At 40.0% G+C, this 19512-nt stretch overlaps 1 protein-coding gene across 6 annotated transcripts in view; it reads left to right on the top strand.

The window, feature by feature from the left end:
- The first annotated feature begins 388 nt into the window (after positions 1 to 388).
- Positions 389 to 19512, top strand: part of tbc1d4 (TBC1 domain family, member 4) — a 33678-nt gene continuing 14554 nt past the window's right edge. For 2 of the 6 annotated variants that reach the window (XM_042001809.1, XM_042001807.1), the window contains exons 1-13: positions 389 to 1420; positions 9100 to 9228; positions 9323 to 9554; positions 9648 to 9892; positions 10500 to 10589; positions 11012 to 11116; positions 11203 to 11335; positions 11458 to 11549; positions 11720 to 11830; positions 13134 to 13256; positions 13847 to 13906; positions 16738 to 16955; positions 17432 to 17584. In XM_042001809.1, the coding sequence (XP_041857743.1) occupies positions 1034 to 1420; positions 9100 to 9228; positions 9323 to 9554; positions 9648 to 9892; positions 10500 to 10589; positions 11012 to 11116; positions 11203 to 11335; positions 11458 to 11549; positions 11720 to 11830; positions 13134 to 13256; positions 13847 to 13906; positions 16738 to 16955; positions 17432 to 17584 (2078 nt within the window). In that variant the 5' untranslated portion in view covers positions 389 to 1033. Of the gene's footprint in view, positions 1421 to 9099; positions 9229 to 9322; positions 9555 to 9647; positions 9893 to 10499; positions 10590 to 11011; positions 11117 to 11202; positions 11336 to 11457; positions 11550 to 11719; positions 11831 to 13133; positions 13257 to 13846; positions 13907 to 16349; positions 16431 to 16737; positions 16956 to 17431; positions 17585 to 19512 lie in introns of those variants that run through there. The other 4 variants (XM_042001811.1, XM_042001810.1, XM_042001808.1 and 1 more) reach the window with 3 other exon arrangements.

Raw genomic sequence — 19512 nt, 5'->3', positions numbered from 1 at the left:
TTCAGAAAGTCATGGTCCAGTTTGATACTATGCTGGCAATGCAGTTTCTGTGTGAACCTTTTCTAAAAAAATTGTGAATACTGACAAATCCTTTGAATTATTGTGTAAAAATGACTGATACAAATGGATGTTGTTTAGAACGTGGGGTAACATTTCTGTGTACAAAGATTTTAAGAGTTTTTTTAAGCTGATTTATTTGTCACAGTAGCTGTTATGGACTTCCATACAGGGTGAGTTGTGCATCAGAGGATCTAAACGCTTTCCACACTGTCATGGGAAACTCTTTCTATGGAGGCGGGGCTTTGTCCTGTCACGTACCCCGCCCGTTCCTCAGCACATGGGCTGCTGGGCGGTTCGTCAGCGCACACAGCCGCTCCGCCTCCAAGGCGTTGGGGAAGAAAGGATCACAAATGTGAGACTGCACTTAAAGACGATAAACAAGCATTTATAAATGCATCCTACAGTTTGACGGGAAAGAAAAAATACCAGACAAGCTTATTTGTTTTTGGATTTTTGGATTGGGACGGTGTAAATGCGCTCCGCTGTGTGCGCTTTGGAACGACGTTCAGCGCGTCTAAGAAATCAGATCTCCTTGGGTGACTTGTGTTTACACAGGAACCATCCAAAGCCACGTTTTAGCAGGCAACCTTGGTGTGGACAGCAGCCTACTGTGCAGGAGTGTTTAGCTGTTTGACTCTGTCCTTGCAAACACAGACGCAGAGCAGGAAATCAGGCTACATACATGGCCATATAAGTATATTTACTTAAAATACATTAAGAAAAAACATCAATCGGAGAGATTTTTTAGACTGGATATAGCTGCAGCTGAACGAAAGGGTGAGCGCATGTGTATGTAGCAAAGAGCGTCGTTGATTGAGCTTTTTAAGTGTGGATGTGCATGGAAACTGTTCCAAAGTGACCACAAGTACGTCTAGTCTTGGGTGCAGGGAATGGTACATCGACAGTAGCCTAAATTCCAGTGTTAGTCCGAGTCGCTGTCAACGGGTGTCAGGCGAAAGTCTGCTGGGACGACATGGAGAGTCAGAATGAGAAGGAGAGAACGGACAAGGGTTTCGCCCTGACTTACATCGGCTGGTGCTCCCTGGACAGCCGGACCACCCTACCCATGCTGCCGTGGGTCGTGGCTGAGATCCGGAGGAGGAGCGAGAAATGCGACTGCGGCCCAGTGATGCAGCCCAGAGAAGTTCAGCTGCTGTTCTACCCCCCCTTCGTCCGTTGTGTCCCCACCAACAGCAACAACTCGTCGGTTTTCATATTCGAGCACAAAGCACAGCTCATCTCTCGCTTCATTCACAACAGCAATGACCTCACTTATTTTGCATATCTGCTGCGGGGCCAGCCGGACAACCCGGAGTCCGAGATGTCCTGTCACGTCTTTAAAGCCTCCGACCCCAACCAGGTAGGCTTGTTCAAGTATAACAACACTTGTCAAAAAGTGGGCCGAGTTCAAATGCATGACCAGGGGAATCAGCTGTGTAATAACGCATAATATGTGTTGCTTTCACTGTTATAGACATGAAAACAGACTTAAGACTTGAAGTGTGCTTTCCAACAATTAGTTAATGCCTTTGTTAAGTTTTACAATGAGGATCATCTGTTTAAAATTTATGATGGAATGAGTCTAGCTTTAAATGTGAACACAAGACAAAGGATTGGGAGATTTCCTTAGGGTGACAGCCATGTCATTTAATCTCTATCACACACACACACACACACACACACACAGACACACATATGAACAAGCACACACATACACAGTATTGTTTTAGTCAATAGCCCAAACATGTTTGCTTTGGTATTAAGTATTTAGGCCACTGGTTGACGAGGATGATAAATTGAGCATGCCGGATTTTTGGACAGAGCTAATCCACCTGTGTGTTTCTCTAGAGGATCAGAATGGTGAAGGTCAACACAATAGAGTTTAAGAAGACATGTACAGTTATATCAGTACCACAACATGATCATTGAACAAACACAGAAAACCACCATTCAGAATTTGGTAGTGCTGCCAGAATCACGTAATAAAAATAATTGTGGGCAACTTTTTGTCACAAATACCAAATACACCCTCAACAACGCTGTGTTAGGTTTTGCAACTTTATCTGTGCTGCTGTTATTGATTGATTTTAAAGCAGGTGGTGCCATTTAAAGCACAATAGAAGAAGGGGTTGCACATGTCCAGAGAAGACAGTGACAGGAATATGATGTTGCATTTTCTAGCATTACTTTTGGTAGAAAGTTGAACTTTTCAATTCCCAACATTCGCCCACTGTTAAGTGTTAAAATCTGTATGAATCCCATTTAATTTTAGTACAGCGAATGGAAATAATTACATAAAATGATCATAGACTGCTTAATAGTCTTAATGTAGAGTTTGTTGCATATTTTAGGATTTATTTGTCATCTTTGCAGAAGCATTTTCTTTGCATAGACCAGACATGTCTTTTGTCATCGTACTGACAATTCAATCGGCAAATTATCGAGTCAGCACATTTACAAGCTGAAGAGCATACTCGTCTTGAAGTAATAAATGAAGATGATGTATACAATTATCAGAATCGTGGGGGTCATTGCTTGACAATCGATGCACAGTCTTACTTTCTGATCTTTACTAAAAAAGAGCTGTGCCTTAAGTCCTTTCCTGAGCCCATATGGGTGTGATTGTTTCTTTTATTTGTAAATTAGTAGTAAAAAAACATTTTAAATATCTGAATGAATGTCAGTTGTACTGACATAGTTCCTCTCTGCCTGCAACCTTATCTGAAGTCTCACACTTGCTTATGTTTTTGCTTTTTATGTGACCCAAGAAACCTCAACAAATGATGCTCACAAACACATACGTTAATATTTTGCAATGATCTGAAGTATGCCTGTGTTGTATCATGTTTCCTGTGGTATGTGCTCAACTCTGATACTGAAAGCTGAGAGTGGGAGAGGTAACAAGTGTTGAGGTCTCTGGCCTCACAGCTGAAGTCCAACTGTCTACAGTTAGAGAAGCATCTTGAACATACCTCAGTCCCCATCATTACGCAACAAGAACTGGTTTGGCAGCCAGTGACATGTGAAAGGTGGACCATGTGGCATGCATGGGCTAGTCTATCAGTGCACGTGCTGTCATGTATAGCACAACACCCTGTTGCAGTCTTTGTTAAGGATTTTATTATTTGTCAGATATATACTCTGTTGAATTTTGAAGATGTTGTGGTCCTTGAAAATCGTCTGTTTGTCCCATTTGAGTTCAACCAAACAGTGAATATTGCTTTTTATTTTTAGCTGACAGGCACGCTTGCAAAACTATTTTTAGTTGAAGACCTGACAGGGGCACATTGTGTAAAGCATGAGGAAGGAGCTTGTATCAAAATTATGTGAAAGGGTATGATGGAAAAGGCTTAATGGATTTTGTACGGGTGGAAAAAGAAATAAAGCCAACATAAAGAATTGCTAAGAAGGCACGTTTCTCACTGAATATATTCAAAAGATTGGGTCCCTTCAATCAGGTTTGACCTCCTTAACTTGAAAAACAGCTTCAAACCTCATATATATATATATATATATATATATATATATATAAAATTTAGAGTTGTAATTAGTTATACTCACTTATCTGGTTTAAATAATATGAAATAAAATGTTAGACATTTGGCCAAACAACCATCATTTAGAGTTTAATTGTAACCGGTTACCTGCCCTGTTGTGTGTTGGTGGGGGTGAGGACCCAAACGTAGGCGGATAAGGCAGGAGGCAGAATTGGTGTAGGCAAAAGGGTTTATTTTCCTAAAAACTCAGAAACATGGAAACACACATTACAGGGGATAAACCACATAAGGATCTGACAAAGCAAACTGAAAACCATGGGGTATTTGTAGACAGAGGGAGTAATTAGGAGCAGGTGAAGTGAATGCGAAAGCAAACCAGGTGAAATAGCGAGCCAGGAACAGAAAACCGAGCACATGAGGGAAAACAGGAAAACTGAACTAAACATGACAAAGTTGAAAACCTAAAGCATGAGCATAACGGAAACTAAACATGACAAAACCCAAGAACTTTAAACTAAGAGCAAGATAGAACTAAACACGACAAAAACCTCGACCATAATCATAACAGCAACTAAACATGACAAACACCAGAACTAATAAACCGAGAACAAACCAAAACAGACAAAAACCAAACACAAGAACCAGGAACCACACCGTGAACCATGACATGCCCAGAGTTTGGATAGACAGTGAAGCTCTGGAAGCAGCAGGTGAAAATTTAACAGAGACTCTGTAATACCATAGTGTCAATATCAAGCCAACAATACACAGTGTGGTGTGAGCCTGCCTAGCACAAGCCACAGGCTCTTTTTATTTTCAACCTCTGCTCTGACTTGGAGCAGGGCCACTGTGGAATCTCTCACTGGGTGACCCTCTAATATCCTGCCAGCTCTCATCCTCATTCATTGACAGTAAAATGAATTCATTTACAGAGTTTTAAGCCACATCAGAGCCGAGTAATGCACCTTTTCCTCAAATGCTGATTCGGACGTTACTTTTTCCTTTATGTGCTATTGAGCGATGTTGAAAAGCTTGTTCTTTATCATACTTTTTTCTTTGCACATGTCAGCTAGAGGAGGTGAAATGGCCCAATCACTGTCTGTCAATCTGATCAAATTCCTTGCAAAGCAGGAAACTAAATACCACAAATTCTTATCTGGTTGCCCCGATCTGTTAACACATGAATTTATATATGTCACATTCAAGCATGAAGAGTAGCTTTGTACACTGAATAATACTGCTTAGAACTGCTTTAAGTATTGAGCATGAGCACAAAGATTTTTTATTTTTTTAACTGCATGCTAAATTAATTTAATGGTGCAATGACACAATCCAAAAGAGGAAAAAGGGAAACTGTTCCTGTTAGTTTTTTCCCCAAACTGTAACTCATAACTTAAACTTACACATTATTTGATGCTGAACTTGTGCACAAACGTGTTAGGATACTGCAGCTATCCTAGCACATTGTGATGTAATCCCCCATCTCATCTTAAGGTGACATGAGGGCCTTTTTGTTTAATTAAGGTACATGGTCTTTGTTAGTCTGAGCTTTCCAGTTTGTCTTCTGAGATAATATTTGACCTTTTATTTAATGAACTTCTGTTTCTCCTACTTACACATAAAGACACAGATGTAACAGTATTTACCCCAACCTTTCATAAAGTGTGTCCCAGTGCCGTTTTGAAATTATTGCCTTGGTGAGTTAAATATTACACCAGCCTGAAGTGGCCATGTAGAGTTTATATTTGACCATATTCAGCGCACATTACAGCAGTCTTTATTGTTTTACATATTTTATTTGAACATTTCTTGTGATTTTGTTTGCTTTAGTTCATTTGTGCACAAGAGATCAGACCACTTCCACAGAACTGTCCCAACAGGGTTTTTTTTCCATCCAATGCCATGGTTCATGCTCACAAAACCTTAATAAGACACGAGGTTCCCTGAAAACATGGTTTGAGAATTTTCCATGGATCAAGTGTTAAATCACCATTAGCTTCCATAGCATGTGTTTTCCTTGCACAGCTTCTCTCAGGCTCTGCAAAACATGGACTACTTTTCCAGTGTCCTGTATCGATTGCTTTCATCTAGAGAGGCATGTCTTGTTCAATTGCTCATAGTCTGACATGGAGTATTATCTTCCATGTTTGTTTCCATTCTTATCTTGTATTGACTCAGTCATAGCCTGTGTCTGTAGATGAAGTCTAACTAGCCTATTTTCAGATGCTGTGGGCCAGTGTGTCGTTCCACATTGGTTTGCCATTGTTTAGCTTTATGGTGCCAACAGAACGGCGAGTGATCTAATATTATAAGGACTTACTGTAGAGAGGTGGGACATTATGTGAGAGTGCTTAGGACTCCACCAACTCAGAGAGGAAGATCCTAATGTTTACTTTCCCCAATAAGCTCTAAAGCTGTGCTTGACTGCTGGCGTTTATGTGGACAAGCCCAGCTCACACCCAGTGTCACTGATTATATTTGATAAATCCAGGATGAGATGGATAAGAGTTCAACCAGCTTGAAGAGCAGTTTTGGTGAGGTTGATATGTTTGAATAGGTTTTCAATAAAACAGCCATTAGCTTTCCTCTACTGCCCCACAGCTCTCTGTCTGTCTGAGCTTTTCTCCTCCCAAGGTGAAAGCCCCTTTATCGGCTCTGTCTGCATTGAGTGACAACAAATAATTAATCAGACTGAATGGTGCTGTAGCGTCATCTTACTCATCCATAATAAAGCAGTTCCTTAAAATGTTAAGTAATTTTTTTTCTCCCCTCTGTGTTGAACAGATGGTGCAGCTGTGATTCTTCATCACCAAGGCCTTTGAATTACCTTGGTACTGTTTGGCTAACACTGTCTTCTTAACAAAGGTTGCCAGTTTTATTTAATTTCCAAATGGGTTTTCACCACACCTGATCTGCAGTCATCTGCCAATGGAAGTACATTATCTTTAAATTGCTTTTACTAGGTCATAAAAGGGTAGATACAACCTAAGTTTAGCAACAGCACAACATGTAACACTTTGTTGTAATTTATTTAAGAAAATGTAACCAAAATGCAGAAGCAGTGTGAAAAAAGTACACCCCATGATTAATTAGAACCCCCTTTAGAAACAATAACTTGAAGTAATTCCTTTCCTTATGATGCTATCCGACTTTGGCTGCTTTGGTCCACTCATCTTTCAGTTGTTGCTTCACTTCAACGAGGTTTGTGGTCATTCATTTATGCACAGCTCTTCAGTCGGGTTGAGGTCTGAACTTTGGCTGGACCATTGCAACACCTCAATTCTTTTGTTTTTTTAGCCATTCATTTTGGAGATTTGCTTCAGTGCTTGCCATTATTGTCCTGTTACTTGACCCAACTTTTGTTAGCTGTCAGACACGTCCTAAATTGCACAACAATTGACTATAGAATACTTTGGTGAACAGTGACTTTCATGGTTTACTAACAGACTACAATATGCCCAGTTTCTGTACAAGTCCAGACCATTAGCCCTCCACTACCGTGCTTGGCAGTTTCGGTGTTTGTGTATTTCTTTTTTTCTCCAAGCATATGCATCATGGCCAGACATCTTCTCTGTGGTCTTGTCTGTCGAAAGGACATTTTCTTAGAAGTCTTGTGGTTTGCTCAGATACAGCTCAAACTGTGCATCCGTGTTTTTATAGAGAAAAGAAACTTTCTCTTCACAACAATTCCAAACCAGCCATACTTTTTAAGTCTGTCTGTGGTTGTATTTAATGTAACTGGTCATAAATTTGTACTTTTTTAAAATGGGATTTTTGGGCTCCAGTGGCCTTTATTCAACAGTAGCTCGACGGGAAGGGAGGGGTTGACATGCAGTAAAGGGTCCCAGGCCGGGACTTGAACCTGGCCCAGTTGCATCGAGGAGTTGACGCCTTTGTATGTGCAGCGACTGTTCAACCAATTGATCCACATGCTTCCCCATGAACCTTAACATTTATTGTGATTGCTGAGGTCTGTAGAGTCCAGTGTGAGCTGACTGGTTTCTTTGCTGTTTCTTTGAGAATTACATGGTCTGATTTTGGGGGTGAACTTGCTGGTTGAATAATCTAAGAGAGACCAAATTTCTTTAGAAATGGCTTTATAACCCTTTCCAGATTAATGGACACTGGCAGCAGCAATCGCTTCTCTAAAAAACATCGCTGATGTCTATAGACATTGGTATTGTGTAAACACATACCTGAAGTTGCATTGGCCTGGTAAGGAATGATGATTAAAAAAAAAAAAAAAAAGAAAAGATCTTTTTTCAATAACTCTTTTGTAAAAAAAAAGAAAAAAGTTTCAATAGTTTAAATTTTCATCTCACAGAATTATCAAAAGTTTTCAAGTATGTCTATGTAAAAAACAGCTGGAAAAATAATTACACTTTTTAGTTTTTGAGAGGGGATTTCTGAATAAGCATGTCTGACCAATCACCTTCAGCCCCCACCACCTGTCCTCTTCTTCGTCTCAGTAAATGAAAATGGTCTTTTCTTATATATCATTTTTCTAAATAAAAGTGCTATATATACACTCATGCAGCACTTCTGTTGTTATATACTAAGTGTTTTTTATTTATCACACACATTAATACCCCGATAGACACAATGGGAGGCAACTTAGGGTTCAGTTTCTTGCCCAAGGATACTTTGGCAAGTAGTCATGGGAAGCCTGGAATCGAAACATCAACTTTCCGGTTGGTAGACGACTGCTGTTCCCCAAGTACAGATCTCTGTCACTAGTTAGACACGATTCATCCATTAGGAAGGCAGACTCCTAAAAAGTGGGACTTTAAAATAGCTTGAGCAGAAATTCAGCAGACGTGTGTTTGAGCTCTGTATGTAAAGCAGAGTTTGACTTTGTCAGGATGTTTTATTGCATTCACCAACCATCCCCTTCCTGTTTTTCATCCCTAGTGTTCATATGCTGTTATTCTGGTCACATCTCTGTGTTTCGTTACGTAACGCTCCTCCCCAGTGTACATAAGAAATAATCTTGTTCATCAGTCTGCATGCATCTCTTATCTGTTGATCTGTAGCACTCATTGTCTTAAACACAGTCTTTGGCCAGGCTTTGCTATGGTTGTGGCTCAAAGCTTGAAGGAGGATGGAACTTTGTGGCTGTTGGCCAAAGTGCAAAAATTTTACCACAAAAATAATTCATTGCTTATTGATTTTAGGATTCTGCTGTCAGTTTTAGTTGTGAAAATGCTCCGAGCTTGAAGCATGGTATGGCTTCACATTACAAAGTACTGCTTTTCCTTGGTACATGCAGCCAAAACATGAATGCACACGTTGTTCATGGAAAAGTTAAATTACCCAACTCAATGTAGAAGAAATAGGTTTGCCTTCAAGTGTCTGATGTTTTCAGTCCTCCAGTGCTTCTATATGAGGGATCATTATCTGCGAACTGCAGAATGTGTTTACTTTCTGAGAAGCTTTGTCCAAACTTTAAACTTTTTTTTGTATTTCTTTCAGTGCATCTCTTTGATCATACTTATGTTGTTTAGTTATTACTTGTCTGTTATCTCAACTGTCTGACTTGCAGGTTCCAGAGGTAATCAGTGGAATTCGGCAACTTTCCAAATCAGCCCTAAAGGAAGAAGCCAAACCCAAACAGGAAGCTGATGAGTCCTTCTACAACTCACAAAAGTTTGAAGTGCTGTACTGTGGAAAGGTACGTACCTGTATCAATTCCTAAAAAACATATTATTAGATTAAGTCTTTAAATGAATGTTGTTGAGTTTAATGTCATTTAAAAAAAAATCCAGGTGACAGTCGGCCACAAGAAGGCTTCGTTAACCCTCATCGATGACTGCATTGACAAATTCCGACAGCATGAGGTTGAACGTAAGCGCCTTCGACTGCTCAATGGTCCACGAGGGTCCACAGAGAATGCCCCTGTTGAGTTCCTCTCAGGGGGAGAAGGAGACCCACTCTCACTGGCTCTGAATAAGAGTGCAGAAGACCCTGAAAGTCTTGGAATGGAGGACATGAGCACAGGTGAGGGTGAAAGCCTCTCTTTCTCGCTCTCTCTCTCTCAGGTCACAGAACAGTATGGGTAAAATGAGTGTGTTTTTGTTGTGTCTTGTCCAGTTAAAGGTCTGTCTAGCAGTGCCAGTCAGAGCAGCTTGCGAGGAGCTTTCCCAGAGTGCATCCTTGAGGATTCTGGATTTGAGGAGCCACATGAATTCCGCACACGCTGCAGCAGCTTGGCAGGAAGTCTGCAGAGGAAACCGGGAGAAGGTGGCATCATGGGTCCCACACGCCGCAGACACGCCAGCGCGCCAAACAATGTTCAGCCGTCCGATTCAGACAAGAACCGCACTATGCTCTTCCAGGTAGAGGAGTTTAATTAGAGTAAAGGGACATTGATGTCTATGGGCAGTGCTGATGTTTCTGCAGCTCAGTGAACACTAGCATCTCTGTGTACACTTCAGTATAAATATATACCCTTTATCCATGTACTTCACTAAATGCTCACCTGTTTCACTGCTAGTTGTTAAAGCTCTGTATGCACTGAGGCAGCTCCTCTTCACCTTACACCAAATCATTTTTATGTTCATGTGACTGGCAGGTCTTTCATAACCTCTTTAGAAATTTAAGAATGTAACTCGTGTAGGATCTTAGACGACACTCATTCCTGCAAAAACATAAAGCTGACCCTTTATCAGAAACATTCAGTCTGCAGCATGAACCAGCTGCCATTCCTCACACACCGTGCCCATTTCCTCATGAGGCTAATTTTAAAAACTAGAGCACAACATTCAATATGATACTCTGCACAGCAGTCAATTATGGGAAAAATCATTGGTGTGCACTTGTTGGCCTTGATTTGGAACATGCATGAGTTTGTTTATGCCTGCTAAATAAGATTCTCCAAAAAGTAGGAAGACATTGTTTTTGTATGAGTACCCTTAATTTATCTGTATCTTTTGTGTGCTACAGGTTGGACGTTTTGAAGTAAACCTTATAAGTCCTGACAGCAAAACAGTGGTGCTGGAAAAGAACTTCAAGGATATCTCATCATGTTGCCAGGTTGGTTTATTTTTACACTGTGTTTACAGTGAAAGCCTTGGGTGTCTGCTCTAGGCCCAGCAGGAGGATAAACTCAGACTAAATTTATGCATTTGAGACATACAATGCATCATTGCCAAACTTTACAATATAGCATGATTTTAAATTTAAACTGATAGCAAATTACATTTTTTATCAGTTATATAGAAATCTCTCAGCAGACTTTACATCAAGATAATGCACTGTCTTGTGGTGTTGGTTGTTTACAAATAACGTGAAAAAGGGGAAATGTGAGGAGCCATTATGGTGTCGTATGTTGCACTAAGCAGCACTTGTATTATTATTGATTTGTAATTCTAAACTGAGCGTGAAGATCTAAAATCATTCTCACCCTCTTCTACGCTCACTCTGCTTTGTTGTTGCCGTTGTGTTTTGCTTCACAGGGTATAAAGCAGACTGACCATTTTGGTTTCATCTGTCGAGACCAATCAGAGCCTGGTCCCAGTCAGTATATGTGCTACGTGTTTCAGTGTGCCAGTGAATCCCTGGTGAGTGGCACAGATGATGCAAGTGAAAAATGACTGTTAACTGAAAGCGCAAGAGATCAAAGAGCTTGTCTGTCGATGTGTGTCAGGTTGATGAGGTGATGCTGACCCTGAAGCAGGCCTTCTCTACCGCAGCAGTCTTACAAAGCAATAAGACCCCGATCCAGCTCTGCGAAGCCTGTCCCATGCATGACCTGCACAAACTCTGTGAGAGGATTGAGGGTAAGCCACGTGAATTGAGTCACACACACACACACACCCACCCACCCGGTGCCTCTCTCTGACTTTACTCATGAATATACAGATGCATGGTCTGTTTCTCATAGTTTCTCCGCTGTTTACAGGTCTTTACCCGCCTAGAGCCAAGCTAACCATCCAAAAATATCTCTCTCAGTTGACTGACAACGAGCAAGCAGAGATTTTTGAGCGAGTTCAAGTAAGGTTTGGTATTTCTTAAGCAGAGCATGTTTTTTTTTTTTTTTTTGGCAGTGCAAGTGACACATTAACAGTCTCTATGGTGGTTGATTGTTATGAGCTGTTTACTTTTTACGGTTGGAATTGTTCCATATTCATTTTTTAAAACCTTTTGTATGTGTTTTTGTGCAGAGACTAAAGCCTGGGTCAGACCAAGAAGAGAATGAGCTGGTGATACTTCATCTAAGACAGCTTTGTGAAACCAAACAAAAATCCCACCTCCACATCGGAGAGGCCCCTCAGGTAACTCCTTTATTCTGCAGGAGATGAAAAAGAAACCACAGTCCAAAAAGGTCTGAAGCTAAAAAAGTAGTGGCCACAAGAACAAAGATTAACTTCTCATATATTCATAGTTTTACACTGATTGAATTTTATTCTAAAAATACAGCCATTTCAAGTATTTGTCTTAATAGTTTGCAAGGGTTTTTGTCAACCTTGAAAAAAAACATTCATACCTTTAAGGTTCAGGAAAATCAGTGGCTTTTTTTCTGTAAAATATTCAGAGCTTACCATTTTTTTTAGTAAAATATTATGCTGAGGCTTTCATTGATTTTTGTGCTGAAACAGCCTCATTTTAAATAGCTAAGTTTACTGAAAAGAAGTGAAGTTTAACTAAAAGTACTTAAACTGAAGAACTAAAGGCTTCCTTAGATGTGGTTGTATGTATTTATACATTGTCATCTTTTCCCCTTTTTTGTGAATATTAAGCGAACTCCAAGTCCATTGAGACATTTCCCTGCTTTTACGCATTTGTCTGAGGAGCAGTTCTGAACTGTTAAATACAAACAGGACTTGAAGTAATGTGACACCTTCTTAGAGGGTTGTGTTGAGGTTTAGCGACTTTTTATTTGTGCAATAAAGGCTAACCACTTTTTTTTTCTCGATTTCTCTGCTTGGTTCTCATTAATTCCACCCTTTCTTCTTTCTTCTCATTTCACCTGGCCTTGGCCAAATCAATGAACCCCACACATCCTCTGATGTGCACAGGTCAGTGAGAAACCCATTGCAGCATACTTTGTAGAACTATGCACTAAAATTTCATTCACAAATCTCACCTACAATATATTCATTAAAAGTTCTTTTGGATTTTCCTTTGCATTTTATTTAGACTCTAGTCCCTGTGGTGGAAGAGTAAGGAGTCAGGGAAAGGAGCCTGCAAAGTTCACTTGTCCCTGGGGAAGGTTCTTAAAAGAGCTCATTTAGCTGCCTTGGTTAACTTAAAATTCATCACTGATAACCTGAGTGTGTAATGTTTATCAGCCAGTTGCCCCAAATAAACCACTGTTAGACTTCATAACCTACACAAGGGACACATAGCATTTAAAGTATGACAGGTTTGTGGATTATTACTTTGTGGAATGATCTAGCCTGAGGGATTATATGTTAAATATTATCACTGAAATGGCTGAACTCCAACAGCAGTTGTTAAAGCAGCCAGAACCAAATGCTGTTTCTTACAGATTTGGACATTTGGTCTGTTGGTTTTCTTTGTGACGGTCATTGCACTTTCATTTAATATTTAATGTCCATTGTTGTTTTTCGACAGAATGCTGCAAATAGCTCATCAGGAGGAGATGGCACAGCCACCAGCAGTCGCTTCAAACTCGATATTCTCAAGAATAAAGCTCGCACATCCCTTACCAGCTCTCTGGAGAACATCTTTTCAAGAGTAGGTCTGAGCAGAGAGGTTATTTCTTTTGTCTGTGTTTTTTTCTACATGTTACCTAATCTCCCCCTGATTTATCTTTGTTAAATTTCCTGACTCATGACTATTTTTCCTTTTGAGTTTATCATTTTCTTGTATTTCTTGACCCCTGACTTGAAGAAGCCTCCATGCTGTGTACCTTTATTTGTCTCACTGCTCAGCCTTTGTATCAGTTGCCGTTTCTGTGTCTCTATGATCCGGGGGATTTGGATTGACCCATATCTTCCAGTGAGACAGCAGAATAATTCCTCAGTGGAAGTATCCAGGCAATCTGAGATCTCTGCTGCCATCTGTTACTATTAAAGAGACTTTAGAAGAAGGAAACTGTGAATCTTGTCAGTTCTGGAAGCATCTGTTTCTTTTATATCTTGCTATTTAGCATTTTCTTATTTATTGTCAATGTCTTATGAATTTACTATAACAATACCCCCTGTTCTTTTTTTTTTTGCCAAGTACAAACATGTATTTATGTAGAACTGCTTCAGTCACGTTTTTATTTGTATATTTTTGTTTGCACAACTTGTTTCATATTGTATTATTACCTTTGTCACCAGGGTGCCAACCGAATGCGTGGTCGCTTGGGAAGTATGGGAAGCATCAGCAGTTTTGAAAGAGTAAGTGTCCTTGAGAAAGAACATGAGAATTCCCAGAGCTTCGGTCATGGGATTCTGGGAATTCTCACTTATTGCCCAGCAGCTTTTTATACATATTATGTTTCAACTCTGCCCTCAGCCAAACAAGAATAGGAAAGACATATCTTACTTTGATCGGTGTTAGTGGTTGTGCACTGCCAACAGGGCTCTTCTCACATGGAGATGTAAATCTGTGCTGCATTGTTCCCACATAGTTTTATGATGAAGCTGCTTTGGCCAAAAGGCCAAACTGTACTACAGGGAATGTGTTTCTGGAGTTGTTAGCGAGCCATTTGGGACTGTGGGCTTCAGTTTGTTACTGCTGTGCAAAATGCGGGGTGAGTATGTGAAGCAGTTTTTCTGCCTCTCCGCCACTAATAATGATGATTAGTGGACTTGATTTAACATTTAACTCCTGTAGCATTTTGTTTTTAAACTACATTAAAAAGATGATGAACCATATGAGAACAGTTAAGGCATTTTTAATAAATCTTCTGTATTTATAGTTTTGGAAATGAAAATTAATGTACCAGAACATAAAAAATATTTTATTAACAAATGTAAAGCCAGTGCAATCCCTTAAACATCAGCTGATTGCTGGTAAGTGTCTGCCGCTGTGTTTTTACAAGAATGGATTTATTGGTAGGGACATAAAGCAAAAAAAAAAAAAAATATTTTATAGTACTGTGTACAAAACGGTGGGAAAAAATTACAGGTCTAAGCTAGCTGAGCTCAGAGTCCATCCATCCATTGTCTATATGCACTTACTCCACTTTAGGTTTGTGGGCTGCTGGCACTAATCCCAGCAGCCAATAGGCAAGATTCAGGGTATGCCCTGGACAGGCGGCATTCATACTCACACTCACACCTAGTGAGAATTTACAGACACCATTCCATCTATCACTTCTTTGGACTGTGAGAAGAAGCTGTAGTACCTGGAGAGAGCTCACACATGCACAGAGAGAACATGCAAACCACCACACTGCTGTGCAATCCCAAGTTCAGAATTGTCAGATTCCAGTAATTACCCAGTCAATTAGTACATCCAGACTTTTACCCCCTTGTTAAACCCTTATACCAACATTACCCAGCATGCAATTCACTTTTTTGGTTGCAGATTAAGCTGTTTTATGCAAACAGAAGCCTTGGAGCAGCTTTAGTGTTGATTTGTAGGATACTGTGCTAATTCTTTTAAATTCCACTTCAACATTTTCTTATTCCTTTTTTTAAAACTCAAATCTTTTTAAAACTCAAATGACATTACTTGAGTTAATTTAGTAGTTTTGTGTAGGTAACATTTGTGTTCATACAGTTGTACTTCCCAACATATAAACATACTGAAGTCTGAGGTTGGTGGAGTTTGTCCTCAGAAGATGTCTCCCTCACATTCTTGAGTTTTAAAATTCAATAAACCTACTCATCTTGTTGCATTGCAATGATCGGCTTCAGCAATGGGTCCTGCCATTTATATATTGTTCCAGCTCAAGCTCCCAATTTGCAGCAGTCTCCTTAAATGGGATATAGTCCCTTTAATCTGCTAAATCTACTCATGAATGTCTGGAGGGTCTCAAAAGAAATCCTTTGTGTAGACTCTCCTAAAAACTGTTATATGATCTACTTGCCATCCAACTTGTCATGTTAGATTTATAAGAAACTTGAGCTGCCAAGTGAAGAAAATTATTCAAGTGATGGGGGATTTTACTAAGCTGCTATCGCTGCTATTTTCTCCAGGTTCACCAGTAAATGCTGCTGCAAATTTGTCAGCTAAAATCAATTAGTCATAGTGAAATTTAACACAGACAGTTTATGGTTTATGGAGTTCAAGTAATAGTTCTTTTCCAAGTAATGATTTAAATTAAAAAATTACCTTCTGTAGACAGAAAAATCAAGTCTCGGCTGCCTTAGATAGATTTTCAGCAGTCATGGAAACTTGTTTGCATTGTGATTAAATGAATAAACAGTCTGGTGAGGATTCTGTTCGGATGTGATTTCCCAGCATGCAGGAAACCCCACTCAGGATGTCCAGATATGAGTCTGTTAAGCTGTGTCTGCCATAAGAGCCAGGAGTGTCTGATCTCAACCACTCACACAAAAGGGCCTTTCACAGTGTGGCTGACTATACACTTCCATCCAGAATAGAGATAGAGCGACGAAGCTTGTCTTTATATATATGTGTGTGTGTGAGTGTGTATGTGTGTGCGCTCGCACGTGCATATCTGTGAACATTGGAAAAAGTAACACCATTATTACTGCATGCCTAGAGTCATGTCAGAACTTAAAGAGGGAGGTCTGTGGACGCACGATGGGAGGAGATTGGATGATTTTCATGCAGTGTTGCACCAATGAGGTCCCCACCAATAGTGTGTGATGCTGTGAGTCATAGGGCATTGCCTATTAGAATACAATAGATGTGGGAGTTGTACCACCAGTGCATGAGGCAACACTGAGTCCAAGAGTGTAGAGTACAAAGTTGAGGATCGATATAATTCTTGCTTGATTGAATAGGGTGAGTTGAGACATTTAACCTGAGACATTGAATGTTTTGTTTTTATTTGAGCTGTGTGCCTAGAGTAGAGTTTCAAGCTGTGTGGGGGCTCAATTTTCAAGGACTTTGAATCAGATTACATGTGACTGCTTATACTGTCTTTGTTGCCTTGCATGGTGTAAGCGAATTTGTCACTGGATTTGTGTTTGGATTCATGTTTTTATTCTCTTTTATGTATTTGCTTCTGTTACCCACAATACGTGCCTAAATCTAAAAGGATTCTTTCTACATATTCCCTGACATCTTTCTTCCTCTCTGTCCACCTCAGCAGGATGAGGAATCTCCTGGCCACTCCCCTCCAGGTTCCCCTCCTGCCTTCCCCGACAATGACCTGGAAACTGGGATGCAATTCCGTCGGCGTGCTCACACCTTCAGCCATCCACCGGTGAGGAAGCGTATCTCTTTTGAGAGCCAGTCAACCAGCCAGAGCAAACAAGCTCCTCTGCGCAGACAGCAGTCTGTTAACCCAGAGCTGCTGCAGAACAGGTAACTTAAAACAAACTAACTGAGTAGTCAGTGCATTTCTAGATTTGGAGAAAGGAATTTTAAGTGCATCCCTTTAGTGTTGTTGCAGGAGTTGCAGGGGTTAATCCTTTGGTCATTTTGCAATTTGAAATTTCGTGTGGAGTGAGCTTTTGAGTTTGTTTGAAGATATGACTAATGCCAACAGTTTCTTTTCTCTCAATCATTTCAACACTAACCAAATATTTAGATGACCTTTTGATTTTTGGCACAGAAAATGTAATCTATTTGCAGCACTTTGATCACTTTAAAATCCCTTCACCTCCTGCTCGACTGTCCTTAAACAATAGCATCACAAGTTTCCTGCCACTGTTTTGATCCCTCATGAGTTCCTCAGTGCTTTTTCTTTTTCCTTTTTATTTTTGTACTCGCAGCAAAAGCTTTTTCCTTTGTGTAATGTTTGTTTTTATTTGTGGGCGTTACATGTTTGGCCCACCCAGTCCTGTGCCTGTTTCAAGAACACGCAGTGTTTCGGAGAGCGAGTCCTCCTTCAGCCTCCCCTCCTCCTTCTCTGCTCCCACTTTCCTGAAAAGCTTTTACCAGGGCTCACTGGGCTCCCTGAGCTCCCTGGCAGACAGTGGGAACCTCAAGAGGTGAGAGGGGGTGCTCAGATGACCCCCCTTGCATTAGACTCAAATGCACCAGTCAGAGACTTGACAAAACCTGGATGAGATGGGTGGGAGGGACCAACTGATCTTTTGCTGGGGATGGCAGTCGCCGTATTTGTGTGGGCTGTCAAAACCTTTTAACACCCAGCTTTATTGTCCTGTTCCTTCCTATCTTTTCTTGCCAATCACAAGCAACTTTTATTCGTAAAAAAAATATTTTCCAGCCATTTCTTCTTTTTTTCCTCATGTCAGCTTTGCAGTTGGAACAACCCTTTTCCTGTTTTGCACAGAAGTAGAAGGGGATGCTTAAACACCCTTCTCTTACATTTGCATGTGCATTTAAAACTTTTTGCGCAATAAACTCCTGCATATTTTACTTGGATTGAAAGTATTTTAACTGTATTTCATCTCTGTTCTACAACATTTTCCTGACTGGCAGTTCATGCTATTTTAAATTTAATCATTTCTATGATATATTTATAATAATTAAATGCTGCTGTTAATGTTCAGCTGCACAGCAGTATCATTTCAATAGAATATTTTTATTTCACAGCCAGAACTTTTAGTGTCTGCACTGATAATAAAAGAAGCAAGATGATTATTTTAGCACCAGCTGCTCTGATTATGAGCTAGACATTTAGACTAGTTTACAGAAAAACCTCAACCAGCTAAGAATTGAAGTCTGATTATCACAGTATGTTTATTTAAAACAACGTTCACCGAGTGGTTTTTTTCTGACTTCACTAACAAAAATCATAAGAAAATATGTCAAAGGAGAGCAGCTGTGAGAGCCAAATCGTTCTCTCTGTGACATTTATCTTAATCCAAGGTCACTTCCTGTTTTTCTTTGCCCACATGATCTGACATCCTCTGGTGTGCTGACCAAGCTGGCTAACAACTGCCACAATGAAGCAATCTCCAAAAAGAAACATGTTGTTTCATGGAATTCAAACTTTTGTATTTTAGGATTGTAAGTTTATCCTATCTATGATCCGGTGCTGCCAATTAGCCTCAGAAGTGGTTGCTGTATCATGCTTTGTTTGATGTTTCTGTTTTGTTTTCCATCAGTAGGGCCTGTATATTAGTCAAGGTGGAAGGAATGTTTTTGAAGTGCTAAATATAGGCAAGTCTTTTTCATAAAACCTGTCTATGTCTTGTAGAGCAGTGGTTCCCAGCCTGGGGTTCATCCCTAAGTTAAAGGAGGGGCATGAGATCTTTGCTAAGCTTGAGTTTGTCAAATTTTGACAACCAGATGCACAAAAACACACATTTACTGGATTATTGATACTCTGTGTGATGATAGTGTTTTAAGATGTAGCATAAAGATTAGACAGAGTTAATACAGAGGTATCCTGTTTTTTTCTTTTTAAAGAAATTATTCTTAATTCTTGACTAATGCCTTTTCTATAAAAATGGCATACTTTGCAGGTACATTTACTCGCTATAATGACACCAGAAAGTAGATGTAAGGTCCCGAATCAGACATCATGCAGTGTAACGTTGCTTTTTTTGTAAAAACAAAAACTGGGAGCTACAGCAATGTCCACTGCATATTTATGCAACAGTTTGTACACCCATTTACATGGCTTAAGAGCATGCTTCAAGGTGTTGATGCATATGTCTCAAATGAATCATGAGTATTGGAACTCTGCTTTATAGCCTTGAGAACATGGAATACCACTGCTGTGAAGATGAGCTGGCTAAGCTTCAAGGTGCTTCAGTGCCAAATGAATATTTCTAGGCGAATACATTAAAAATGTTTGGATTGTCAAAGGAAACACTGTAGACCTCAGACTGGTCCAACCATTTGATGGGACATTCTTCCAGTCAGCACTAGATACCCATCAGAAACAGCCTCCAGCACCTTGTAACAAAAACAAGAGCCAGATACAGGCTGGTACAAGCCTCATATT

Source organism: Melanotaenia boesemani, chromosome 12, assembly GCF_017639745.1.
Source record: "Melanotaenia boesemani isolate fMelBoe1 chromosome 12, fMelBoe1.pri, whole genome shotgun sequence".
Classification (NCBI taxonomy): Eukaryota; Metazoa; Chordata; class Actinopteri; order Atheriniformes; family Melanotaeniidae; genus Melanotaenia; species Melanotaenia boesemani.
The sequence above is the reverse complement of the archived record's forward strand: the minus strand, read 5'-3'. Positions and strand labels throughout refer to the sequence as shown.